Source organism: Acanthopagrus latus, chromosome 16, assembly GCF_904848185.1.
Source record: "Acanthopagrus latus isolate v.2019 chromosome 16, fAcaLat1.1, whole genome shotgun sequence".
Lineage (NCBI taxonomy): Eukaryota > Metazoa > Chordata > Actinopteri > Spariformes > Sparidae > Acanthopagrus > Acanthopagrus latus.
This window is the reverse complement of record NC_051054.1, coordinates 18,778,381-18,804,820: the sequence shown is the minus strand read 5'-3', so window position 1 is coordinate 18,804,820 and position 26,440 is coordinate 18,778,381. Positions and strand designations below refer to the sequence as shown.

General features: G+C 43.3%; 3 protein-coding genes across 5 annotated transcripts; 1 reads left to right on the top strand and 2 right to left on the bottom strand.

The window, feature by feature from the left end:
• Positions 1-1,481: 1,481 nt before the first annotated feature.
• On the bottom strand, positions 1,482-13,091 carry LOC119034485 (mitogen-activated protein kinase kinase kinase 7-like). The gene is made up of 14 exons (XM_037125529.1): positions 12,613-13,091; positions 10,876-10,986; positions 9,940-10,005; positions 9,652-9,697; positions 9,273-9,411; positions 7,859-7,983; positions 7,626-7,754; positions 7,070-7,200; positions 6,841-6,901; positions 6,618-6,748; positions 6,395-6,533; positions 5,766-5,827; positions 5,491-5,606; positions 1,482-3,744 (listed from the first exon to the last, which is right to left on the bottom strand). Exons 1-14 carry the CDS (start codon positions 12,676-12,678, stop codon positions 3,573-3,575), a joined length of 1,494 nt encoding a protein of 497 aa, XP_036981424.1. The 5' UTR covers positions 12,679-13,091; the 3' UTR covers positions 1,482-3,572.
• Positions 13,092-15,785: 2,694 nt separating this feature from the next.
• LOC119034484 (cytochrome c oxidase subunit 8B, mitochondrial) lies at positions 15,786-17,966 on the bottom strand. Its single transcript, XM_037125527.1, has 2 exons — positions 17,822-17,966; positions 15,786-16,125 (listed from the first exon to the last, which is right to left on the bottom strand). The coding sequence occupies exons 1-2, from the start codon at positions 17,936-17,938 to the stop codon at positions 16,030-16,032; spliced, it is 213 nt and encodes a 70-aa protein (XP_036981422.1). The 5' UTR covers positions 17,939-17,966; the 3' UTR covers positions 15,786-16,029.
• Positions 17,966-24,505, top strand: LOC119034483 (jnk1/mapk8 associated membrane protein). 3 transcript variants are annotated; one of them, XM_037125526.1, is made up of 7 exons: positions 17,966-18,094; positions 19,165-19,244; positions 20,001-20,155; positions 20,361-20,567; positions 20,807-20,988; positions 21,171-21,247; positions 21,831-24,505. In XM_037125526.1, exons 2-7 carry the CDS (start codon positions 19,173-19,175, stop codon positions 22,047-22,049), a joined length of 912 nt encoding a protein of 303 aa, XP_036981421.1. In that variant the 5' UTR covers positions 17,966-18,094; positions 19,165-19,172; the 3' UTR covers positions 22,050-24,505. The 3 variants fall into 3 exon arrangements, with proteins under 3 accessions (XP_036981421.1, XP_036981419.1, XP_036981420.1); XM_037125524.1 differs by lacking the exon at positions 17,966-18,094 and adding an exon at positions 18,448-18,578; XM_037125525.1 differs by lacking the exon at positions 17,966-18,094 and adding an exon at positions 18,596-19,054.
• The last annotated feature ends 1,935 nt before the right edge of the window (positions 24,506-26,440 follow it).

Genomic DNA, 26,440 nt, shown 5'->3' with positions numbered 1-26,440 from the left:
GTTGTATGTTAACTTATTTACCTAACAATCACTCTGGACCGGAGGTACTGATCATAAAACAGAGGTCCGAGTGTGATGGGAGGTGAGCAGAAGGCTGAGGTCACGTGTGAGGGCTCACACTCACCATCCTCTACGTCCTCAGCAGCTACGTCCTGTAGCACACAAGTCATTTCAAAGCTGCAGCACACAAGGATTGTATGTTGAAGCATAAATATTGGTGCTTGAAGTCAAAGTGGACCCTCACTCCTGAGTGCAGACTCTTCCCTAGACTGTGAGACGCTGAGATTTCGATGATGTTCCATCAGATTTGGTTTGCTATCTCTGTGCTCCCTACATGATATCATCTTGTTATAACTGTAGTTAACAGTGCTGTATCTGTATATGGTCACGTCGGTGCCCCCGGAACATCATGATGGATGGTGCTCCAGGACTGTCATAGCAAACCTAAATCCAGAAAAATAGCAACGTGAGCGAGCCGTCATTGCTGACAGGGTGATGTATGGGACTGTCACTCTGGAGACAGCAGGTTAATGGTAATGATATTGAGAAATGGTTCAAGTGTGTTGATTTAATCCTACTTTTGCAAAAGCAGCTGTTGGATGGCCCGCGGCCCTGACACTTTCTTAAAAACACAAAGACTTCACCTCTGAACGGATATTAAGATAAGTCATTCAGTAAATAGGCAGAGTTTCTGAGGTTTGTGACAACAACAGTGACTTCTGGGTAGAAAAGTGCTCAGTGGTTTATTATTATCATTATATTTATTTTGAGAAGATGCGTCGCACTTGTTTAATTCTGTCATACCGTTTACAGATAGATGGTGCTGGTCCGGCCTGTCTGAGGTTTCTGCTCTGACCGTTTGTCTTTGACATCTTCATCTCAGACTTACTGCTGGTTCTGGTTAAACTCAGTCAAAGTGGTCATTGTCTTTAGCCTGTTGCTCAACAGGTAAATGAAGTCTATGACCTAACGTTAGCGAGCATGCTGTTATTGAGATATGAAAGCATCAAACACATTTTAGATGAATGAGATGTTTACACTGATACAACATCATGAGAACAGATGATTCAATAGTGTGTAAGCTAATACATGATGAAGTTCTCATAAACAAACACTGTGATTTGCTTATTGCACAAAAGAGACTCAGATTAATATCAGTGACTAAAATGTCATCAGTTAAGTTTTCAAACATCCCCAGGAGCTCATGTTTCCACCTGTGTCCGTCTGTTGGCTGCTTGGTTTGTCAGTTATTGTTAGGCTGGTTTGTTGGTTTGTCGGCAGGATTACACAAAAACTACTGAAAGGATTTCCACCAAACTTGGATGGAGGAAGTCCTCGGCCAAGAGTATCTGGTGTCTTGATCTCAGATTGGGCTTGACTGAATTAAAGGCTGAGTGTTGGTCCTGGGCGGAGGCTTCCCCCCCATACGAACAGTAAACCTGCATTAACAGCAGTATTGTGAGTTAAGACGACTGATAAAATACTATAAATGTTTTTTTTAATGTCGTAAAAGCATATAATTGCAGTCTGTACATTTTTAAAATCACATGAGAAAAGTTTCAGGAATTCCATTAAACATGTGGACAAAATACACTGAGATGATAAAGTGACCTGTACAGAAACAATCTTAAGGCAACGTCTGAACAAATGCATCCAATAAACAGTTCATCCCAAAATAATCCAACGTCACAGAAACCGAAGAGAGACTGAAACACATGCAGACTCCTCTGACCCAAATAAGTGCAGTGCAGAATTAAAGTTAATAAAAGTGTGTGAAATATAACTGTGTGTAAAAAGTAACTAAAGAGTTTAAACAGATCATTAATCTACAGTCATTTCCATTTCAAACAGCCTTCTTAACAAAGCGTTCCCTTTGCTGCGAGGCAGCATGTCTCTGAAGTCTTGTATTCACAGTAAAACTGGTTTAAAAGGATACCACCCACACTGTAAGTGCCTCGACTCTTTTCATAAAACACCATGAAATGAATATGATAAACTGAATATATAAAAGTAGGACTTTACAGATCACAATTTGTAGTCACAATTTGCTATAAAACATAGGTGAAATTTGAACCCAGCAAGGAGGCGACACCTGCAGCTGAAGGACAGATTTCTTTGGTCCCACCATAATAAATACAGTCAACCTTCGACTCCACCACCAAACGTATGGAGGCTCCAAGAGGAAATCTGAGCTGCTCTGTGTTGACACTGACTTTCTCTCTCAGCTGATTCACCGCTGGATGACAACGTGAGCTCAGGTTTATTATAAGTCACACTGAACTTCATTTAGCCTGTTTCCTTTGTGTTGATCAAACTTGTAATTCATTATTTTCCTGTAGTAACACCACTTTCTACGTTGCTGTTCAGCTGTGGTAACGTCTCTGGTTTTGATTTAAACAGTTTGTTCTGTTGCTTCAATTCAAACAGCCTGAAGTGGAAATCTGGAGCCTGCTGAACTCCATTACTTCTCATCCTGGATCTTTTCTTAGCATTAGCACCTTCCTGACTGTCTCTGTCTTCAGTATCTCTGGTAAATGAAACTCCAGCTGCAGAACACACTCTGTATTAGCTGTGCAGGCTACTAACCCTAACCCTTGGAGAGGCAAAGCTGGAGAAAATCCTCTTTGATCCTGTCTGAGATGTGCTATGAATCACACATGCGGCGTCTGACAATTTAAAAGATCATTTTGCATGTCAAGAAGTAATTTGTTGCGAAGATACTAAAATATGATTTTGTTTTGTGTGACACTGCTCAGTGAACTTCATGATGTCTCCAGTAGTGAGTCGGCTCATGTGCCGGACCAGCTCTACAAGGTCTCCGTGATGGGTTCAATGAGCGTTTGACAAGGCGGCGTCACAGCTCGACCGTCGGATGGGTCTGCTTTTTAATATTTTCACAATCTTTATCAGTTTTACGACAACTTTCTAAAGTTGAACAGTTAAATTCACATACATTACACTTGTACTTCATGGCATAATAAAATGCGATCACAAAATGAATTGTCTCTCTCCACCAGATGTTTTCATCTGAAAACAGGGTCCGACGGTGTTGCGACAAAAGGGTTGCCCTGCTCATCTCACCTCTCTATGTGGTTAGCTGCACCAGCTAATCTAGGGCTGATCAGATCTTCTGTGGCTGGTAGGTCAAACTCACACAAGCTAAGAGTTTGAAATGCTGCTGAAAGCTTGATGAGGCTCACAAGCCTTGTTGCCTACAGTTGAAACACAGTGAGGTTCCCAAAATACAAGATATACCACCTTAAATGAATTAAATGCCAGCTTTCTCCTGTCACTCAACCAAAGTCATGGGAGACGCCCACAAACATGCTTTTACCACAAACGTGTCCTAAACAGTTTTGACAGCTGTCTTATCAATACAGTTTACATTTGACTGAAGTCTCAGTTTGACCTTAAAGCTACAAATCCCAAACTCACTGTTTCACTGGAATGGTATCTCTATAGGTTGTTTTGTAGAGAGATAAATATATCTTTTCCCTCTTCCCTTCCCTTCTTTATGGTCAGAAGTCCAGAAGACGACAGACTGTGTGCTGTGTGTCGCCTCCAGCCCTGTTCTAGCTGTGGTGCTGGTTCTGACTCTTGATCAGGCTCAGTTTGCTCTTCAGACCCTGGCAGTGGGTCGACAGGTTGCTGTTGTCCTCCAGCAGCTTGCTGTGCTCCTGGATGAGTCTGGATGAAGTCTGCTGCTCCCTCTGGTCCTGCTCCAGCTCCGACACCAGCTCCTGTCTGAACACAGGGAGCAGCACAGAGCCCCAGTTACTGCCTAAACAGCACGGACACTTTTTACATGGATAGGAATTTAACATGTCGGTCCGATGCCTGAAAAAGGAACTGTTAGGTGGGTAATGTTTCCAGAGGAGATGGAGCTTCTTCACATCCATCTATGAAACATTTCCCTTGGCAGTGTGATCAGGGCAGCATGGGTCAACAGTTATAATCTACACTGTCACTTTAAATGTGTCATTGCATGGATGAACAAACGAATATCCAGAAAATTAAATAAAACAGTTGTACTTTGTTTATTAATCTAGATATTCGGATGTAAACAGGACATTTCTCGTCCTGTCATTGAGTGATATTCCACTGATGAACAAACTGAATCTGTAGTCTTCACGACTGTCATATGGCATGTTAAAATCCTTTAGTGATGCAGTCTGAGAAGGAACAGAAAACCTTTTTCTTCCTCACTATCAGAACTTGAATAACTGGATGTTGTTCTCTCTCCGCTCCCTTTAAAGCACCAGGTGTCACACCAGCAAGCAGGCCAGTCCATTAAAGGTGGCATTGTGTCTGAATGGAGGCGGGGGAACGTTAATGTACAAGTCTCTGCTGGAGAATCCCTTTAACAGACAGATTAAGGCAGTGAGGTCTCAACCACCATGTCTGTACAGATGCAACAGAGACACTGTGCATCAGTGCTGAGAGGATGGACACACTGTTGTTTGACAGGAAATAATTCCAGCAGCTAACTCTCTCTAAAGGAATAAACAGACATTTAAAATTTTACGTGTTGTTCATTATCAACACTCTCTCTCATTGTTCTAACTATCATATTCACTGAAGTCTTTTTTGTTGGCTGCCACAGTGAAAATATACATGGAGCCAGTCAAACTCTGATCTACTAGGCAGCTGGTGCCAGTGGAGAAACACATTATATTAGACACTGTGAACACACAGATGTAATCGATGATATTCTCACCACACCCGCAGACACACAGTGAATCAGAGTGTTTGATGAAAATGTTGAAGTGTTCTCTTAATGCAGAAGCAGAGTGACAGCAGAGCCAGCGGCAGCAAACGTCCTTGAACTTGTCTTTTATTCCAGGTTATTAAAGCCACGATGGCTTATGTTTCTGAGTAGAAATCAGTCTCTTCATCGCTCTTTACAATACTTTTACGTTTTCAGTACATTATACAGTATAGTATATGGTCACTTTCACACCTGCCTTCAAAATCGATTCAGACTGTCAGGTAACTCAGTTGTAGGAGAGTTTTAGTGATGCATCATCAGTGCTACATGGACCCATATAGGGAAATTAAATACTGGTGATCGACAGCAAGTTAAGCAGCACTGAACCCGTCTTAAAACTGATAATGAAATGTGTTGTTCCAGACGGGAACTGGACCTCCTGTCTTATAACTGATAAACAGATAGAAAACAGGGTGAACTGTAATATTACATTGAGGATAATACCATGTATCACCCTCCACACTGTTTCCAAGGGAGAACCCCTGTACCATTGCACATACATGTTACCGTGGTTACCAAACGGTTTTGCATACAGAAATATGTGGGCTGGCTGAGCAGTGAGTTATGAAATACAGATGTGACAGTCTAACAACAGTAAAAACTGAATGTTTAAATGGAAAATTCATCTACTGGTGGACCTGGAGTACTGTGACACTCCTACTGACAATACATCACGGAAGTTCTGGGGTTAACAGTAGGACACAATATGTGACTTGACTTACTTCCTCCGAAGCAGCTGAGCGATCTCTGACTGAACCTTGAGGTACTCCTGGGCCATCTTGATGTGCTGCTCAAACACAGCCATGGACTCTTTGGAGTTTGGACACGGAGCCAGAGGCTGGAAGCAAACAGACAGAACTCAGCGATGAAAAAAAATCCATCTTTTAGAGTATGAATCCAGCCTCTACACAGACTATACACCACCTCAGCTAACCTGATGATGATGATGATAATAATGATAATAATAATAACAACAATAATTGTATTGTCAACTTACCTGTAACTGGTGATCCAGTTTCAGGCAGGCCAAGGGGATGGAGCTGTCTAAACCATTGGTAGCTACAGACAGACAGACACACACATATCTGTCATTGTCAGTGCATCAGAGAGCGCACATGCATGCACACACACACGCACACACACACGCGCACACACACACACACACACACACACACACACACACACACACACACACAGGTTGCACTGTGATGCCCCTTAGTGGTGCAGTGTGGACAATGCAACATGACTCAAAGTGTAGACTGTGTGTAGTCATCCTGGGGAGGTCAGCCTCCAGGTAAACTTAACCTGTTGAAGCACGAGTCAACGAGTTCTTTGGTAAAGAGCCGACTACTCATCCAGGCTCTGTCACAGATATTGAACAAGTGCATAAGTGTGTGTGTGTGTGTCTGTGTGTGTGTGTGTGGGGGGGGGGTTTATGGTCTGTTTTGATAACTGCATGGTGAGATAATCTGAGAAGCAGAGAAGAACGCACGCTGTCTGGCAGCACGTTAAGTGTGTAAGAGTGTTGTATAATGAATGAACTGCTGTTAGCATGCGGTTGTTAGAATAACTAACTGCCAGAGTTTTAGTCTGACGGCACCTTCAGTATTGACTCTTCCTCCCTACCTGTGGGGCTGAACGTCATCGTCAGCTCTGATTGGCCAGTGGTGGTTACAGGACTGGTGCAGGGGGTGGGGCTTTGTGAGCGTCCTTGTTGACTGTCTGTACTGGACACCCTGGACAGACCTGTACGTAATGTGGCCGTCTGAGAGGAAAGACAAAATGTTGAAAAGACGGACTGGGACACGGCAGTATGATGCCAGATGATTAGTCAGAGTGGACTCATTACCTTCGAGGGTTTAAACTGAAGTGGAAATTTAGCCTCAAAGCTCTTCAGGGTCTCCTCTCTGCCGACAGAGTTTCTGTGTTCTGTGTTGTCATCACTCCTGTTACTGTTGATGGTATATTCGGCATAAGAGCCTGCAGACAGAAAGGCGGACTTGTGAAATCACGGACAAAGACCTGAACACAGAAACAATGACGCGTCAGTAGAAGCTGCAGAGCTGCGTTACCTGTGCCGGTGGCTGAAGACTGGTGAGGGAGCTTGAGCGGTTCATCAGAGCCTGGGAAGTACTGAAGATCCAAACACACCAAGAAAGCACTTTGAAAAAAGAGCTCATCGCAGCTTGGCAGTGGATCAGTTTGTCACAATCAGCTCTGCCTGCTTTCCTCTAAAGCTAATTCATATGTTAGCTGTAGTTTGTTCATGCTGCTCAGAGACAGTGTATGGGATGTGACTACCTTCATAAGATTGCTCATGGTGTTCTTGACCTCTTTCATGGACGGTCTCTGGCTGGGTTCTTTGTCCCAGCAGCGGGTCATCAGAGTCTCTATGGGCTCTGGCAGGTCTTTGATCAGAGGAGGCCGTGTACCTGCGTCACAGTAACCAACAGGGCATCACAATAATGTCTGCCACGCCTCCAATGATCGACTGAGAATCTAAAGTCAGTCTGGAGCTGCCTTTTCATCCAGTCATCTCTATAAAGAACATAACCAGAACAAAAGCTACAGCGACCTTGATATCTTCGGACGTGTACGTTGCTTCTAACTACTCCATCACCAAAAGCCAGCTTACACACACCCACAAGGCATCAACACCGTAACCTCCCGGAATCCTTCTTAGGATTGTTTGCAGGTTGAATGTCAAATGTTCACAGGTGTTTTAGCACTACTCCTAGTATCCCTGCTCAGAATGGGATCATCAGGTATACTGTTACCCCTTCACATGAAAGTGATTTAAGTGACCTTGAACAAAAAGCGGCTGCTACAGATGCAGCTGGTGCAGGATCTTGCTCACCTCTGTGGACCGCCCACATTATACAAAAAGCTGAGCCGCCGATCTCATCGAAGGGTTTCTTGCGCGTGATGACCTCCCACAGGATGATGCCCCAGCTGAACACGTCGCACTTTTCACTGTAGTTACTACCTGAGGAGTCAACAGCAGAGTTTGAGTGACTGCTGTGTTCAGGACTGAAATCATCTTTGGAGTTTAGCTGAAGTTCTGGCCGAAGCTCCACAAGGAGAAGTTACCTTCGAACACCTCTGGTGCCATCCAGGCTGCACTGCCTTTATTGTTAGTCATGTAGGTCTGGATATCACAGGCTGTTCCAAAGTCACATATCTTCAGCACAGTGCCTCGAGCTACAAGGAGCAGACTGAGAGAGTACAGCAGACAGGGATTAGAGACTTACAGTATGTTAGACACTATCGTTCCTTTTCGCACTGGCCAAAAACCCCTCTCACACCTGTTAACATCTGGCTTTTATTTCCTCCTGGGTCAAATAACTCTGCAGTAGTCATGTAGTTATGGCCTCCAGTTCCACTGTGATGTAAACCCAATACCCAGGTGGACACCATAATTCATTCCCCATCTCAGGGGCGATGCTCATTAATGTCTTTCCATTCATCTCTATCAAGTTGCTCAAACAATTTACAGTCAGTGCTGTGCCAAAAGACAGACTGAAGTAAAGATATTGAAAAGGTAATCACTGTTTGGGGCTTCTATCTGAACCTGGTCAGCTGGCTGAGCTGGACTGAGCATGTGCAACTCAGACAGAAGCTTCTGTATTCACATCTGGATTAAACGATGTGTCTGATTCAGAATAATATTGATTTAAACAAGTTCAGCATCTCTGAATAGTTCTGATGGGGCATCAGATCTGCTGCCTTCCACTGTTCCCTGTTGTTCTGGCGTGTTTGTTATGATGAACGTGACACACAAAGAAATACAACAGGAAGGCAAACTCCTGATGGACTGATTATTAGCATGTTTACACAATTTAAAGAGCCTGCATTTGGTGCCACTCTGGGTATAAAAGTGGTATTATGTTCGGCTGTAGAAAAATATATTTATAAGAGAAAAGGTGGAAAAAAACTTCAGTTCCTTTGCAGGTATATGGTCATAAACCAATGTATTACATGAAGATGGCACTAGATGAAAAAAGTCAGAGGATCACTAAAGTAATCACCATCGTCCTCTGGGAACAATGAACATGTGAACTAAATATAATGGAAATCCATCCTGTAGTTATACTTATCAAGTTTCAGTCACATGAGACCAGAGGCAAAGTCAGGGAACTAAAGTCAGTGGGAGTCATCCTCTGTGGACCATGAATGCCAACAACAATTGTTTCCTTAGTGGTTCAGGTATTTGAGTGTGGACTGACAGATGGTCGCAGACCGACTACAGACCAGCCGACTGACACTTCCATCCCCAGAGCTCTGTCACTGCCAGCATGGCTGAAGTGATAAGACTTCATTAACAACACATGAACAACAACATGTACATGCTTTTATTCTTCACCAACCAGTAAATGTTCAGTGTCATCTGTCATTCATTAACAGTATCTGTCACTTAGGATAAAATTCTATAGCTCTACATACAGTGCTGTCTACAGTATGTTTTCAGAGTAACGTCTACGTGTTGGATCATAGAGAGACTTACTTTGGCGGTTTGAGGTCCCGGTGAATTAAGGCCTTTGGCTTCATGGCATGCAGGTAGGCGACTCCCTGGGCACACTGCAGACACCAGCTCATGGCATGGGCTGCTGTGTAGTGGGGCTGTGGGTCTGCACTGTGCAACACTTTAGGCAGGGGACAAACAGACAACACCGCGATCACACTGCTGCTCATCTCGAGTCCTTATATCCTCGTAACTATTCTGCAAGTGGTATTACAACATTTCCACTGAAAAAAAAGCATGATAACAATGATGTGATTCCAGAACAACCTCTGTCAGAATAACTTCTAGAAGTTCCAGCTCATGTGTTGATCGTGATGCCACGTCGACATGTAAGGAGTTTTAACAGACATCATTTACTTACAGTTATATAAAGATCCACATTCTGCGTACTCCATGACCAGACAGACCTGAGAACACATATCACATTATGTTAGCAGTGAAGGCATACTTGTTGTGATGTTGTTGCGCTAAAGAATGAACAGGGTATTCGTGAAATTATATTAGAGCTCCAATTTGAGAAGGCTACTGACATTTTTTGAAACTGTTTAGCAGAAGCATAGTGAGAGCTTTACTCTACCAACTGTGTGTTACCACTCTACTAACTTCACTTCCTCTCTCTGTTCCACACAGCTGGGTGTTGTATACTTACTGGATTATCACAGGAGCCGTACAGTTTAACGATGTTGGGGTGATTCACTCTGGAGAGCTGGCGGAGCTGTGCACAAACCAAAGAGACATGTTACCATCAAAATCAATCCCTGGTCTTTCTGTCTCAGTGTCTGTATCACATTGGAGCATGTATACACACTACTCACTACAAATATTAAACATTTTAAAAATCGATCTCGACTGATCCAATAAGTAGACAGGAGTGTAATGTTATGAACGAACCAAGGAGCTTCATCACACTGACAAGAAAAAATAGATTAAAAAGAATTTGTCAAAGTCATTAATTGCCATCAACCACTCAGGAACTTCTAATATTTCTCACAATGGCTGAAATCACCAAGAAATATTAAATGGGGAGGGGACTCCAGATTAAAAGCGTTGGCTAAATCTCTCACACTATAACAAGACTTGTGTCATTCCACAGGTCAGGTGGATGGTTACATTAGCCATCCATATGACAAACATGGCTGTGATGGAAGTCATAATGAGAGAACGGGGCCTGAAACAAGCTGCGGGTGTCCATCAGATGACTTTCACATCTCCTAAGTGGCGGCGGTGGATGAGAGCAAGGCTCCACCAGAAGAGGAGGTGAAAGAGGTTTGAATCAAAACAGTTTGATTTTCTTGAGCTAGCTTTGGAAGATGAAGTGCTGTTTTGTTCTTGGCAGTGAGTGTCAACAGCAATAACACTGATATTTTTAATATACAGGCTGCAGGACCACGCAACAGTCGTCAAACATAGGGAGACTCGTGCTCATACTAGTGACAGGGCTGCTCTACAAGTTAACTCTGCACGCCTTCATCGCCGCTGAATGTATCAGGATGCTGTTGTAATCATGAGCTTCTGCCGCACGTCTGGAGTACAAGGCCGGTTGCAGGTTTCACGCTGCACAGGAAACAAAAGGTGTTCACATTACCTCGACAAGGAAAGCGTTCCTCTCATTCTCACTCTCGATGGTCTTGATTGCTACATCCTTTCCTTTCCATATGGCCTTGAAGACAACTCCAAACGTCCCTCTGCCAACGGCCTGAAGAAAGAACAACACGACAGTATAATATAAAACATTTGTTTACTGCAGCTCGTCTGTACTCATGTATAGCAGCACTTCTTTGAGTATCTTACTTGTGTGTCAGTATCTTTCATGCCAAAATATTATACTCTGCTACATTTCAAGCTACAGAGTAACAGAGTAAAGGTCACATGAAATCTTGATAAACTGTGTGAGAATGGGACAAAACAAAAGGAGCCAAGTCAGCAGCAGCAGCCGACAAGCAGCAGCCAGTGAACAGCAGGAGTGCAGGTGTGTGTGTGTGTGTGTGTGTGTGAGGTGGTCTGCCTCAGTGATGCTGGCACTACTCTCTCAGCTCTTTGTGCTTATTGTTTTTATCCTGTTTTCTGCTTGAATATTCATAAATGATAGTAATTAGTGTGCACATGGCGTGGTTCGCACCCAGGGCCAGTCATCTGTATGCGCTGACATCTTCATGTGCTTCATTATGAAGCAGACATGTGGTCTTAATCTAACCTAACTTTTACTTTTATCCAAGTACATTTTTACACAAGTAAGTTGACTTTTTGGTCACTCCATGCCAACTCACTGTTTGGTCCCTAGCTGTACTCCAAACACTGTTTCAGTCATGAATGATTGAATTTCATTATTTCTGTGAGTCTTGTGGATTCTCAGCAGCGGGACATTTTTCACTGGTCTGGGTTGAAATGTGTCTGTTCCTGCATTGACTCTAAGAGTGATTTGCAACATGTGTTCATTTAATAGTTGTTGCAGAATGTTTACGATAATACATTTTCACTGAATCACCTTTGGATTGGTTTTAAAAGAGATCTTTTCAAGGTTTTCTATCCGTCTGACACCTACTGAGCCTGCAGCCCATGCCGTTCTGGAGATCTGAAAGCTACAGCCTGTAATGGCGCAGTTTAGATGATGTCATCTTGTTCTCTGCGGATTAAGAAAATGTCATAGTCCCTTCAAAAAATATTTCATCATTTGTAATTTGTCCGACTGATTTCTGAGGTGATAGAAAACTACAAATAAACAACATTTAATCTGCAGAGCGAGGGCCTGTAGATACAGGTTTGCATAGGAGTTCACACATTTTCATGCAATTCTTTTCAAGAAAATCAGAGTGTGGAGCAGCAGCAGGGGGGCCGAGGGGGCCCAGCTACTCCTTTTGGCCCTGGGCACCCTGAGCAGATCAGTGTGCCCCTGGTAAACACACGTCCACCCTGCAGACGAGCGCAGGGGCTTTAAATGCACACTGGACTGGTCTTAACAGACCCAGGGAGTATTGTTCTGCCCTCTGTACTGTCAGAAGCACCGGGACAACCCTGACTGTTGTCCCGGTGCACAGAGGACGACAGCCTGCCCTCAGGAACACCGGGGCCTTGCTCTGGAGGGTGAAGGCTGAACAAGTTAGTCGCTGCTGTGTTCACACCCCATTTCATTAACATGCCGCCTGTGTGTGTGTCCACAGGCAGGACGGGACACGCTTGACCGCATTACACGAGCCGGGTCACTTCTAAACGACCTGTGTCCGCCTTCTCGCTCTCACAACACACAAATGCGTAGCAACACAAAGGCTCCACTTCCAGAGCATGTAGCCCCGCGAAGCAGCGCCGACGTCCCGGTAAAGTTTACCGCTTCAACTTCGATGTCTTCATACTGGATGTCCTCGAAGACACAGCCCGCTGGAGTCTCCACCATCGCGGCGGAGCGGCGACACTCCTGGACGCAGGACAGCGGTGCTGGGAGGGGGGTCAGAGCCGCCGCGTATAGGGACAAAGATCCAGCTCAGAGGGATTCTGCTGCTGCCCAACAAGCCCGTCTCATCTGTTGCTGTAATTCAGGAAGTAGCTGCTTTGTTGCGAATGAACCACGCTGGGCTGCAGCCCGTGAACGCCACACCGCGCAGAGGGAGGGGAGGGGTGAATGAATCCATCAGACGGTGGTGTGGCTGGTTTCAGACAGCAGGGGGCGACAGAGAGCCGTGGCTGTGCACAGATACCCTCTGACTCTGAAGACTGCGAGTGCAGAACATGTCTGAGGGGGGCTCATGTCCTGAAACACAACATGATGTCACTGTCCCCACATCCTGTCCTCCTGAGTCAAAGGTACGAGGCAGAGCAGCAACACTTTTGGTTTCCATATCACAACTCAGAATATGTCAGCAGTATCTGGGTACATGTTGGACCTGTACGCAACATTATGACACTTAACAAATGTTTTTTGGGTTTTTTTTGTTTGTTTTTTTTTACAAACGCAAATGTTACACCTGTCCCCAGGTGAGGGGCAACTGTGACAGCACACAGAATCAGAATTATTTTATGTGTGCAGCAAACAGAGACGTTTCTGTGTCAGCAGCTTAAAGGACAGTTATATTACAATAAACAATAATAATAGTACAAAAAAACCAATATAATAACAAGGTAAGAACTATAATAGACTAACATACATAATTGTACAATATGAACTGTGCAATTGTAAACAGTGTGGCAAGTATGGGTATGAAAATTGCCCGGTTAGTGCAAACCAAAACTGCAACAATAATAGCACATAGTACCTCTGTACTATTTGAATATCCAAAAATCCAGAACACAGATAAAGTTGAAACAATCAAATGTCCATTATACAGTTAATTCCACTGTAAGTTGAAAGTGGTGGTGGAGAAACTGAGACTTTGTAGTTGCTGTTGTTGAAGGCGGAGCAGGACGCTCTCAGACCACATGCACGACAAGTCTCATGGTTCTGTCTTGTTTCTTGAAATTACTTTAACCCTTGAACCTGTTTATAGGCACTAATAATAACCTTCAATAAGCTATTTTCAAAATTTACTCTGCAACATACAGCTGTTTATATGGCACCCTACCTGAGGAAATCTAAATGTTCCCTCTTTAAATACTTGGTATCTGCTCCTTCTGCCTCATGAGATAACCTGAATCTATGATTAGGCAATAATGTGTCATTTCACAGGTTTGACTAGCTCACAGAGGAAGTCTCCTCCTTCACTGTGAAGTCCAGTTTCAGTGTGTGTCCTCTGGAGACATTCAAACAAGCATTCAGCTGGAGGAACAAGAAGAAAAACACATTCTTGACTGGAGTAGGGCTTTGAATGAATTCATCCTAATCCACAGAGGGAAATACCTTCTCTTCATTTAACCCATCTGAAGTATTCAGGGCGTGGGCAGCCCCTGTGCAGTGCCCAGGGTCCACTGGGGGCTGGACACTGACTGAAGCTGGTGGCCTCTTCTCTCAGTCTGCCATCTGAAGAGCACTTTGCTCCAGGAGGAGCTGTCCTCCTCAGTCAAACGTTCAGGACTCCTCTGGTTCTGGTCGAAGGTCATCCCTAGAACCCTAACCTCTAACCCAGACCCACCTTTTTATATATCAAACTCTATTTCAGTGGAAGAAGATTTTTCAAGTTTCCTGCCTGGAAACATGTAAAGTGTGATAAATTATGATGGAAAACATACAGAGTGTGAGGCGGCTCACCACTGTGTGTTTTTAAACTCTTTTCAACGTCATTGAGTGGCGGACCGTCGGGGTGGTACCAGGAGGCTGGTTCCACTGTTGCCCCCCCCCAATGATATCACGGGTCTACATCAAAGAGACATTACAGGAGGGAGGTGCCTATTTAAAAACCTCACTGAAGCCAAGGAGGCACCTTAAAGAAGGAAAAGGAGAGCAGAATGCCACAGACTCACAGAGGGCTCAGCTTGAGTGCCTGGAGTGGTGAACTGGCTGCGATAACCTCACTTATCATATTTGCATACATACAGATGAATGCCACAAAAAGAGAAGTTACCTCATTGCTATGCATTCTGCAAACAGCTATGTTTAACATGAGGACACCAACACATCTGTCTACAGGGGCCAGAATCTACAGAAAATAACTTTTGTGTGTCTATGTGTGTGTGTGTGATCATGGCAAAATGTGCTCCTGATAACACCTATTGTTGTGGGAACCAGCCACAGAAGTGGTTTTGAGTACTTTGGCAGACTTATTGATCTGTCTGTCTGTACATTTTGTATGTCCATGTGATAGTTATAATGTAGTAATGACACACTAAATGCTAAATACTGGGCATCGTGTCTTCCCATCACAAGATGGTCCCTTGTTTCCTGCTCACAGTCATTAACTCTTCCCCTGGACAGATTATGATGTGGTATATTGCATCACTATTATCCTGGACCATCAACATATTGGTAGTCATCAACTTTTTCATTTTGTTTGGTTCAGGAGATAAGATGTAAAAAAAAAAAAAAAGACATAATTCATTTTCAACAGAGTGCTGCCACATTGCTTTTGCCATGGATCATCCAATATTCAAGGCCCCAAGCTGTAGAGCCCTACCAAGCTTCACGCCTTTAAAAAGTGAACAACTGTTTGGTCTGTCTGACCTGACTATGACGCACTTTGAGAAGTCTGTTCCGATGTGAGCGCTACAGATAGATCATTGATCATTTTATGACACTTCGCAGGCACGTGTTGATAGGAAAACAGATTACTGGAGTTCTTCCTAAATCCAGCTGTGGCTTATTGTGGTAATGCTAGTGAGGCTTGTAGACATGCAGCCAGTTCCATGATGAGAGAGCTAGAAAATAGAATTTTGAGTGCATGCAGATTTATAAATCTGATGAAAAGAAAACACGCACATACTTGTACATTACTTGAGTTCCTCTACTTTATGTTAACCCTTTCGACTGCATTTCTGAAAATGTTCACTTGTACCGATTGATATAATAAATAACCTGTGATGATATAAATAAAAAGCCTTATCAGACAGAGACAAAATATTCACATCAAGGCGATATAGTTGTGTTTTAAATTTTATCTTGTAACATGCTTCTTAGGGGGGAAAATGTACAATACAATTTTCAATGAATTGAGTTGGTTTGTATCCGGGATGTGGAGTGGAACTGTTGGAGAGGTAGAAGAGTGAAGGTAAATCTTGTTCCATATTCTTCTCTGCAGAGAAACATAACATGATGGTCCCAGGTTGTCACTGGAGACAGGAGGCCGGATGCGCCCGTTATGACACTGTTAAAATGTCCACTTTATTCTTTCTTCTTGTAGTCCTCCAAGTGAGCCAGGATCCATCCAGACGGTGCCAGGATGGCCATGGAGAACATGGCGATTCCGAAGACAGTTTCCTGTACAGCAGACAGAGAGGAGACAGGGTCAGCTGAGAGCCAATCAGCGTCTGTCACTGTTAACCCTGCTGCCCTCAAATTGAAATGCTGAAATGCTGCCCACACAAAAACATTTTATATACTTTAACATCTGTCATTCCCTTCAATGTGCTGATGGTAGAACTGTGTCACTCATGTACCAAAACAGTCATGTCATAAAGAAACTAGACTGAGAACTCCTCCACATGTTGGTGTTATTACAGACAAGCTGGTTGTGTCCTCCACCATCTGTGTCAGAGATTGACACATACACCCATACTGATCCACCCACACAGTTTACCACCCGTGTAAAACGTGTATTAATTGCAATATTCAACCATCACATTTTGTAATAAAGTGTTACTACCAGTGTTACTTTTTACAGTGATGAAGCAAAAAAATGAGCGACTTATTTAAAAGCTGTCACTTCCAACTCTGTTGATGGGAATCCTGAAGGTTTTGAATGCTTGCCATTTCTGTGGGTTAACTTTAGACACAGAGCATAAGATTGTGATGTCTATTGTCACTTCAGCAACATCTATTTCTTTCCCTTCAAGACACAGCTCCGCTCTCACAGCAGCTTAGCCTCTGTGACACAGTAGGCTCGTTGATTGGCTGTTTCTGATGACATAAACCAATCACATTGAGCAAGACAACACAGTAAGGTATAGTTTATCTGTACAGGGTGAAGATGCATCGCATAACCCCTTTATTTCTGTAAACCGGGCAAGCGTTCACATCTCCTTTCACACTGTGTGCAGCTCTAGTAGGCTTTGTGCAAGTGGAGTGGGTTTAAATTTAACTTCACTGCACTTAACTGCTTACAATTATTCGTGTTTTGTTTCTGATATGAAACAAAAACAAACCCAAAATCCAGCATATTATATCTATAATGCGAGTTTAGGGATTTTAATCAGTGTTTCTACTAAGCAGCCAGTGACTGATAAGGTGAACCAACCTCAGTGGGTTCTGCAGATCAGATTTAGCAGCTACTCAGTATTATCATATAAACATCACAACAATGACAGGACAGAGTTCATTTTGAATGTGATGTCAACAGTTACTAACATACTACACTCATATCAGTAATCTCCTCAAATGGCCTCCTCTTTGAGCTAGTGACTTCAGTCTTTACCTTTGCTCTGTGAACAGAGACAGAGGTCGCCACCTCTTCTCTAGGCACCACCACCATCTATAATGTTCCATGTTATCATGTTATAACATGTAAACCTGTCGTCCAGTCTCACGTGTCATTCACCTGCACTGAAGCGGATGTGAGCAAATGTCTAAACCATCTCCTGAAAACGGATTTTAACCTTCATGGTCCTGTATAGTAGCGATACATCCCGTATATGTGTGCGGAGAAGACTGTTGAAAGCAGGGTAAGTTAGACACTTCCGGTAACGGTAATCGTTGTACCGATGAGGCCTAATGTCAAAAGACTTACTGCTAACTCAGTTTTCACTCACGTTTGTGTGACTGTTCCTGAGAGTGTCGTCATCACTACACATTTACAGAGTTATAACATTATAAACACTGTTAACATGGACACGTTAAACATTATAACAAAAGACAGGCGGTGAACATTAGCCGCAGGATTCGACCTCGTCAACCAAGGACAACAGACGGCTGCTAGTTAGCCGCTCAGTTAGCCTGAGGTCGTTAAGCAACTACCTACCATTGGGCCGACGACGGTTTTGGCCGGCTTGCCGGAGACATTAGCCCTCTGGGCGACTGTGTGTCCCCGCAGGACAGGCGCAGCGCGGCGGGCGATGGTCCTCAGGAGCAGCGGCATGTTGTTGTGTTAGCGTGAAGACGTCTTCTCGACTGAGAGAGCTGGTTTGCGTGAACAGGAAGTAGATTTACAGGAAGGTCATTTGTCTTCTTCTCCTCTCCGGACGTTAGGTCCGAGTCGAACAGTGCCACCTACTGGATGTCTGTGTACATGGAGGTATGAATATGTCATCGGCAGTAAAAAGTAGATGTATTGTATGTATAGTATTGTAACAGCATTACAATATATAGACCTCTCTATGTCTGTGGTGTTGGTCTTGACAATCTGAATCAACTTTCTTTCTTTCTTTCTTTCTTTCCAAATTGACGATCAAATAAATATTTCAAAATGTGCTGCTGTGAACGGTTTTGGCCTTTGAAATTATGACTTACTTAAGATCGTCATATGATTCGTGGTTGTGTTGATGAGTTTGTTTTTTGTCATGTGATGTAGCTGTTTATTTTAGTTGCGTTAGGGTCAAACCCCAGTCGAAAGGCGTTTATCCAATTTTTACTGTAGTCCCTGAACTACCTTGTCGGGTCGTATTTGCACAAACTTCCTGTTTGTGTTACGTCATTTCCGTCCTCATCCGGTTGTTGGAACAGATGAAGACACAGCAGCACAGAAGCCTTGTTTTAACCACGGTTGGCTTTTACAATGGGTGGGTTATGGTTGCCTGTCATTTTCACATTTTCATCCGGTGACTTGTCGACTTGTCGACTCAGTTTGTCCGCTGTGTCGCACATCATGCTGCGGTTTCATTAGCTAGCTCAGCTGTGGACTAGCTAACAACATCTGACTGCAGGAGGCTACAGCAGCTCACATCGTTTGTACGATGCGTCTCTTTAGGTCCTGCAAAATAAAACGACAGCTGGATTCATGGCAGGTCTAGTAGCGGCCAGTGGAAGCAGTGTAACGTCCCAGCTGCAGAGTTTTGGTTCAGTTGTCTTTGCTAAGCTAGCTAGTTTGTGGTTGCTGTCTCGAGCTAACCCAGAAAGCTCTCATGTTGAAACAACTGTCGTATCCAATGGACCTAGACGCACATCGTGTTTGTTTTCAAAGAAAGAACGGATGGAAAAGATGGAGGAGAGGAGCTTGACAAATACGGCACACATTAAAATAACATACGAGTCACTGGTAAATACTGTTGAGCTGACCCTGTCAGATACTGTGGACACACTCACAACATGTGTATGCTGGAAACGTACCTATAAGGAGGTGACTGTGCTTTTTTTGTGTCGTTGCAGCTGGAGCCATGATTTCAACGTGTCCAGGCCTGTACTGTGGCAGGATGATGGTCAACGGATCAGTGTGGGGAGACTGTGGCGTGAGTACCACACCCTGTGTCTGACTACTGGTGGTGGTGGTGGTGGGGGTGTGTGTGGGACTGTACGGCATTGCATTCATCATCCATTATTTGCCCCCTCGTGTGTATATAAATTGACCAAATAATAGAAAGATAGAAAGTAGATTTCTCACCGCCAACTATTGTCTCTAAACACGCTGAATGAAGTGCAATGAATGCTGTAACACTGAGACAGCTGCACAACATAATAAGTTAGAACGAGCGGCAGGCTGAATTTTATTATTCATTCATCAAACACTGATGCACTGTTGCATCAGTGTTTGATGTTGAACATATTTTGTCAGTAATTATGAGGCTTTCATTGAAAAATTATTGGCTTTTGCAACAGAGGATTTCTGACTGACACTCAGCCAATATCTCACATCAGTGTTTTCCCTGAAAGGGGAACACTGAGGCAGGCTATGAGTTTAACAACAAGTGCGGTGGCTTGTTTCTCAGCCGCTGATCACAGTACTCCGACTGGTCGGTCACCAGGTGGCATACAGTGTATCCACTTACACTGCCACTCTCAAGGAAACACCTTAAATGCAAATGGTGTTTAAAGCTATAGCAAATTAATTTCGTACCAGTTGTAATGGTGTTCTTTCAGTGTAAAACATCAAATTGTGGTTTAGGTTGGGAAGAGAAAAGAAGGGAATGAGGGGGAAGTGTGGCTGTTGGTGCGTTGAGTTTTTGGGCGCCTGGATTTGTTGCTAAATCTCTGGTCCGTGCTGCCAGGTGTGTCCTCGCGGAGAGCGGACCAACATGCAGAAGGTGTGTGAGCGCTGCACCGAGTCCCCTGAGCTCTACGACTGGCTCTATCTGGGCTTCATGGCCATGTTACCACTAGTGCTGCACTGGTTCTTCATTGAGTGGTACTCTGGAAAAAAGAGGTGAGGCCACACAGGATTATCCTCCATCCAAGTTTAGTGGAAGTCAGCAGATAGTTTTTAATGTTGTCCTGCATCTTAAACATATCATAGAGTAACTTTCAGCACCTACAACACCAATAAAATGTGCATTTTTGGACTGTAGGCCGACATGGAATAATGCCTAGAGGTGTAACAATTCTGAAACTGTCTGTTGTTGTGCGATCAGTTCCAGTGCTCTGCTGCAGCACATCACAGCCATGTTGGAGTGCAGCGTGTCAGCTGTGGTCACCTTGCTGGTCACAGAACCGGTGGGAATGCTCACCATCCGATCCTGTCGAGTCCAGATGCTGTCAGACTGGTACACCATGCTGTACAATCCGAGTCCAGACTATGTCAACACGTTGCACTGCACCCAGGAGGCCGTCTACCCACTGTAAGCACTGATGACTGGAGGTTGACTGAAAACCTGGGCTGAGTTTACCCTACAATTAAGCCAAAAAGTTTTTTTTTTTTTTTTTTCAAAGGCAGAGCAGGTCAAGTTGCTTGTGTTAGAGCCGGAGAAAAGACGAGAGTCTGCTTTTATTGGCAGTAGCTCGTACTTGGCCATCGTATTGTGATGTGTCATATGTTAGCGCTCATTATCTTGGACTGAATTCTCTGTCTCTTCCTCAGCTACACCATTGTGTTGATCTACTACGCGTTCTGCTTGGTGCTGATGATGCTGCTGCGTCCTCTGTTGGTAAAGAAGATAGCGTGTGGTCTGGGAAAATCTGATCGCTTCAAGAGCATCTACGCTGCTCTCTACTTCTTCCCCATCCTCACCGTGCTGCAGGCGGTGGGAGGAGGTCTGCTCTGTGAGTATTCATGAGCTGCAGGCCTTTGCTGCTGACTTGGTACCAATGTTTGAATGTTCTTTCCCAGCTCTTTCAGGAGTCTCCCTGTGATTATTGCCAAACCACAGCTGCCATAACAATAACTATATGATGGCAGTAACTCAGTGTGGAGGTTAACCTGTGCAGCTGTCTGTGTGTTTCAGACTATGCGTTTCCCTACATCATACTGGTCCTGTCTCTGGTCACACTGGCTGTTTACATGTCTGCGTCTGAGATACAGGTAATAACACACACTGCACTCACTGCCTTGGTGATCTGCAGCAGATTGAGTACATTCTCCATACCTGTAGTTGAAAGTAAGACAGTTTCAGAAGGCCTTGAGTCCTCTGGAAGTTTACAAATTTGATGTTGGGTTGAGTGAGCAAACTGCCATTTGTCTAACTGTATACTTTTTCAGTTATTACTATTTTGATTTTATGCAAAAGAAAAATCAATAAATTCCAACAGGTCTCATTAATTTGATTGTATTTGTTAAAGTAATGTTAAATTAACACCTGAAAGAGAAGTGAATGACTTCTTCATGAACTCTGTTAGCAGTGAGGTCACCATGACGACCTCTCCTCACACTTCTTCCACTGTTTGTCTTAATATGATTGCAGGGAATATTCACTTTGTGTCTCTAACATTTAAAGAAGTTCAATGTTTAGTGAACATGTTGGGGTTCATGTTCAGCATTTCAGAATCACTGAACATTCAGTTTGTGATTATGTGAAGCAGTTCTCCCAGTATAACTAATGCTAACCTTTTTCCTTTTGTGTGTGTGTGTGTGTGTGTGTGTGTGTGTGTCCCCTTCACCCCTACAGTCTTTTAAGAACCTGGTTGCGAAGAAGAAGCGTCTGGTCGTCCTGTTCAGCCACTGGCTGCTCCACGCCTACGGCATCATCTCTATCTCCCGGCTGGACAAGCTGGAGCAGGACCTGCCGCTGTTGGCGCTGGTGCCAGGTCCCGCCCTGTTCTACATAGCCACAGCCAAGTTCACTGAGCCCAGTCGCATCCTGTCTGAGGGCGGCAACGGACACTGACAGATCCATCATCAATGACATTCAACAAAACGACTGACAGCAGTTTGTTTCTGAGCTGTGCTGGGTGATTTGGCCTTAAAATAATATTGCAATATGTTTAAGGCTGTATTCGATACACAATACATGAATCTTGTGAATCTGACATCTCCTCTCCAGCACTTCATAAATGCTAGGACCGAGAGGAAATCAAGTATCACGATATTTATGACCAAATACTTTGACATCATTATAGGGATGACTATTGCTATTACTTTGTGAAATCGTCATCAGTAATGTGGATGTAAGGTAAGGTTAGAAAATGACTCGAATTTACTGTAACACTTATGTTATATCACGCCACACTAATATCCAATGAGCTATAGTCTGATATGGTGATAGTGATAGATATCATTGCGCTGCCCAGCACTGGCCTGGATGGTGTTCAGTCTGTGGGTTAATGTGATGAGTCTTGCTCACGATGATGACACGGTGAGCTTCTGAGCGTGACTCAAAGGGGTTTTGCAAGTCCATTAATAGTTACAGTTGGACAGCAGGTAATAACTATACGTTTATTTATACAATTCCAATTATTGATCTGTGATCAGAACGGGTGGTTAACAAATCGTCAACACAGCTGAACGCCATCTTATTTGACCAGTTTAACATACAAGCCTGCTGGTGGCAGCTTGACTTCATGGACATTAAGTCTTTGCTCTTTGTTTGAACCATCCAAGTTGAGACGTGCTCACATGACTGTTGGCACGGTTGCAACTCATGTTTGTATTGTATTGTATTCATTAAATTTAATTCTCCTACAGTCCATATAGATAGTGACAAGTGGCAGTGATATGTTACCATACAGAAGTGATGTCTTAATGTCTTTTAATGACTCATTCAGTTAAAAAAACAGTTTACAGGCATGAGCATGTTAGAGTGAAGGAGCTGCAACCACACAGTGTGTAGCATTTCTTAACTAACTACTTTAAATCATGTTTTTTTTTAAATGGAAGTCCAAGTCCAAGTTCATGATTCCCATTTTATCAGCCTGTTTTTCTTTCATTTGACATAATGCCAAAATGTGTTTGACGGTTTTTTTTTATTTTATTTAAGCATGTTTGTGCGTCCAGTAGATTTTCTTTGAAATACAGTAAATGTTGTGAATGAAGATGAGTGATGCCCCGGTCGCCCTGGTTGTTTTGGACGCCTCAGGTTAGGCGGGTGTGTATGTAACAGAAGTACACCTCAGCCACATCCAGCCAGTTGAGGGATAGGCCCAGTGTGTACTGCTCATTCGTTACCATTACGCAGGCGGCTAACAGCTGAGCATCCATATCTGAGAGCAGCCACACGTCACTGTCCTGACGCCCCCGTCTGGATGAAAACATACGCTGTGAATGTGCTGCTGCCAGCTTGAACACAGTGTGTAGCGACATGTCTGAAAGCTGCTGTGCTTCATTTCCCTGCCAGTCAAGTTAGAGGGACTGGTTTCACTCAGACGTGGGCGGGGCATGATGAAGTGCACAGTACCCGGGTGGGCAGCTCTCGTCTGTTTTTCTAAAGGGAAGTCCCAGGCACTGAAAAATCCAGTTCTGGCGTTTTCTCTGGCATCCTGCAAAGCACTGAAATATGAAATACAGCCAGCGTGAGGCTATATGACAAGTATATCTGTAGTAGGTCAAAAGTTGCCTGAGATTAATCTTTCCCACTAACACATGATAAAGTGTGATGGCCACAAACATGGAAAAAAGTGGCACTGCTGTGGATCAAATACTTCCTGTTTGTTATTTAGGCTGTTACGTGAGGTTGTTTGTCCTCTTTGTCCTGAAACACACTCTGATCCTTCAGATGGCCTTCAGTGGTTTTCCAACTTGAAGCTGCTAATGTGCTTTATATGTATATTGTAAATACTGTACATTGTAAATATTTAATGTATTGATTTTCAGTAGGATTTGCTTCATGCACACAAGCTCAAATTACAAATGAATGTTTCTATTCAAAGCTCGTGCAGCTTCGTGTGCTCGTATGTCATTGACTGTGTGTAGTGAACCTTGTCATCATGAGCTCAACCATCAAGTATTTATGAGTCACCTTTTATGAGGCTCTTAAACACACATGTACCTGCTGAAGGACAGGGAGAGTCACCGTTGACGCCAGACTTTTCACTAAGTCGTGCTAATCTGATCCAGCTCCATACAACACAATATGCAGAGCACACAGAACCACAACAGCAGCCTGCCTTAAGTAAAGTTTAGCCAGCTTGAAAACTTTAGCTACAGCATGGAGTGTTGTCTGAACAAAATCCAGTCTAATTTCTGATGTAAGTCTGTGAATCAAAATGATTGCAGTCGAGCAGTGAGACGACTTTTCCATTTTACCAACCCACCGTCTTTTTCTCTTCTGTGTTCTCTTTGTCTCTCTCTCATTCATTATTTATCTTTTCAAACAAAGTCAATATTAAAAAATGTCTGACAAAATGATTCAGTGACTTTTTTTTTTTATTCAGGTGGAATGTGTAATGAGTCTGTATTAAATATAAATACAAGTCATGAGGAGCTTTGTCTTGTCATACGGTTATGGAAAATGAATTTATCAAGACTCAGACATGTTCGAAGTCATATGAAAGCCTTTAATGTGGCGCATTTAAATTTAAGATGTTTTTATTTTGTCATTGGAGATCCAACGTCACACCTCTGCTGTGCTAAAAAACAGAAACAAGCCTGTTGGTGTCTTGACATGTTGGTGTGCTATGCTAGCATTTAGCTGGAGGCACAGCCTCACCGAGCTGTTCGCATCGCTTCACATTCGTCTTATGGCAGCAGCATGTTAGATGTATCTTGTGTCTCGTCTGTCTTGGGGACAATAAAGTTTTTTTAATGCTGCAGGACAGTGTTGGGTTGTTTTAGGTCCATCTTATAATCATCTATACTTGACACACAAAACAAAACATATGATCAGTTTGTGATGACTTATTTAAATACTTGACATTATGTTTAGTAGTAATAATTAACTTTACGCAACAAAGCTACAGTACTGTAATGCACTGTCACCTGCATGTGAGTGCTTCCCTTACAGAAAGCAAATAATAGAAAATGTACTGTATGTAATTTGTCTGGATTAAACAGCTTTTTACAGTGGTTTGAAAGATCTGGATCTGGTGCCAGAAAAAGTCCAAACCTGCAAATCCAAAACTTCTTCAGAGGTAACCGGGTCATAACAGACACCTGTTAGTGTGAACTCAGAGCACATCGACCCATTTTAAATCATCTCATTTTGATATAATTGGGACTGGAATGAGGTCCGTTAAACTGAGCGAACCTCAACTAAAGTTTCATTGATCAGACAGATGGAAACATAAATCACGGTATCTGACTATCAGCGTTACGATGGGAGTCTGTCTAAACACTACATGTATGGAATGGACAGCACATTGCTCCACATGGACTGAAACACTGTTGGAAATGTGCCACACATCTGAATATACAGTAGATTACTTGATCCAGAGTAGAATAGTGGTGAGGTGAGTTTCTGTGCAAAGACATTTTAACTGGCGATCAGTGTCTGTACTGTTGATTCGTGTTTCAAGTAGCAACCCAGAGACGTCCAGCTCCCTTTATAGCGGAAATGAATGGAATCAAAGGAGAGCTGGAGCTGGGACACACTGACACTACAGGATGCTTCAAAAGAGGTTCGACGTGATGAGAAACATCTATGACTTCTGTCAAATGGGATACGACGTTGCAGTCAGTTAAGAACAGTGCCTAAACTGTAAACTAACACACAGGGTTCACTCTGCGACTGAAACCTAACCCACTCACATGTCAACATTATCTGCAGACGCTGCTATAAAACAATGCCACAGCCAAAGAACATTTTTAGGAACGCTCGCTTTTAATCATGGACAGTGCAATACATTGGATTCAATATTTCTTGTAAAACTGTTAGTGTTAACACCTTGTAAACAATAATTTATGTTCAAAATAATTGATAACACCTTCTTTAAACAAGGACAAATGCAGCATGGCTACAGTATGAACATACTGTACATCACCATTTCCCCTGCAAACTTTACATAATCAGCAGTAAACCTTAACATGAGGGTGGTGACTTCAGCTCTGCTCTCCTGCAGCAGTGTGTGCAGGGTTCACTTTGACAGCTCCACCTTCCGATCACATGGCTGGAGGCAAAATGTACAATGATATCAGAAGAGAAGGATATGATTCATTGTAAAAGAGAGTAACACTCTTAGATATTCATTTGGGCGGTGAGGCGCTAGGATCAGTTTTCTTTCTTTGTTGGTGTTGGTTCATTTTTGATTCAACTGCCTGATCCAACATTTCTCCTCAAAATGAATCTGTATTCACATGTGACTATTTTCATCGTGGATGGAGCAAATGAACATATGTCAGTGGTGC

What these genes read in the sequence shown, in the direction of transcription:
- LOC119034485 (XM_037125529.1), bottom strand. Translation starts at nt 12,678, where the DNA reads ATGGTGGAGACTCCAGCGGGCTGTGTCTTCGAGGACATCCAGTATGAA. An exon ending in ACGGCTCCTGTGATAATCCA is followed by an intron (nt 9,698 to 9,939) that starts GTAAGTATACAA and finishes ATGTGTTCTCAG; the next exon opens with GTCTGTCTGGTCATGGAGTA. An exon ending in GCTCAGCTGCTTCGGAGGAA is followed by an intron (nt 3,745 to 5,490) that starts GTAAGTCAAGTC and finishes CCCTGTGTTCAG; the next exon opens with ACAGGAGCTGGTGTCGGAGC.
- LOC119034484 (XM_037125527.1), bottom strand. Translation starts at nt 17,938, where the DNA reads ATGCCGCTGCTCCTGAGGACCATCGCCCGCCGCGCTGCGCCTGTCCTG. An exon ending in AAACCGTCGTCGGCCCAATG is followed by an intron (nt 16,126 to 17,821) that starts GTAGGTAGTTGC and finishes TCTGCTGTACAG; the next exon opens with GAAACTGTCTTCGGAATCGC.
- LOC119034483 (XM_037125524.1), top strand. An exon ending in TGGTACTCTGGAAAAAAGAG is followed by an intron (nt 20,156 to 20,360) that starts GTGAGGCCACAC and finishes TTGTGCGATCAG; the next exon opens with TTCCAGTGCTCTGCTGCAGC. An exon ending in GGTGGGAGGAGGTCTGCTCT is followed by an intron (nt 20,989 to 21,170) that starts GTGAGTATTCAT and finishes TGTGTGTTTCAG; the next exon opens with ACTATGCGTTTCCCTACATC.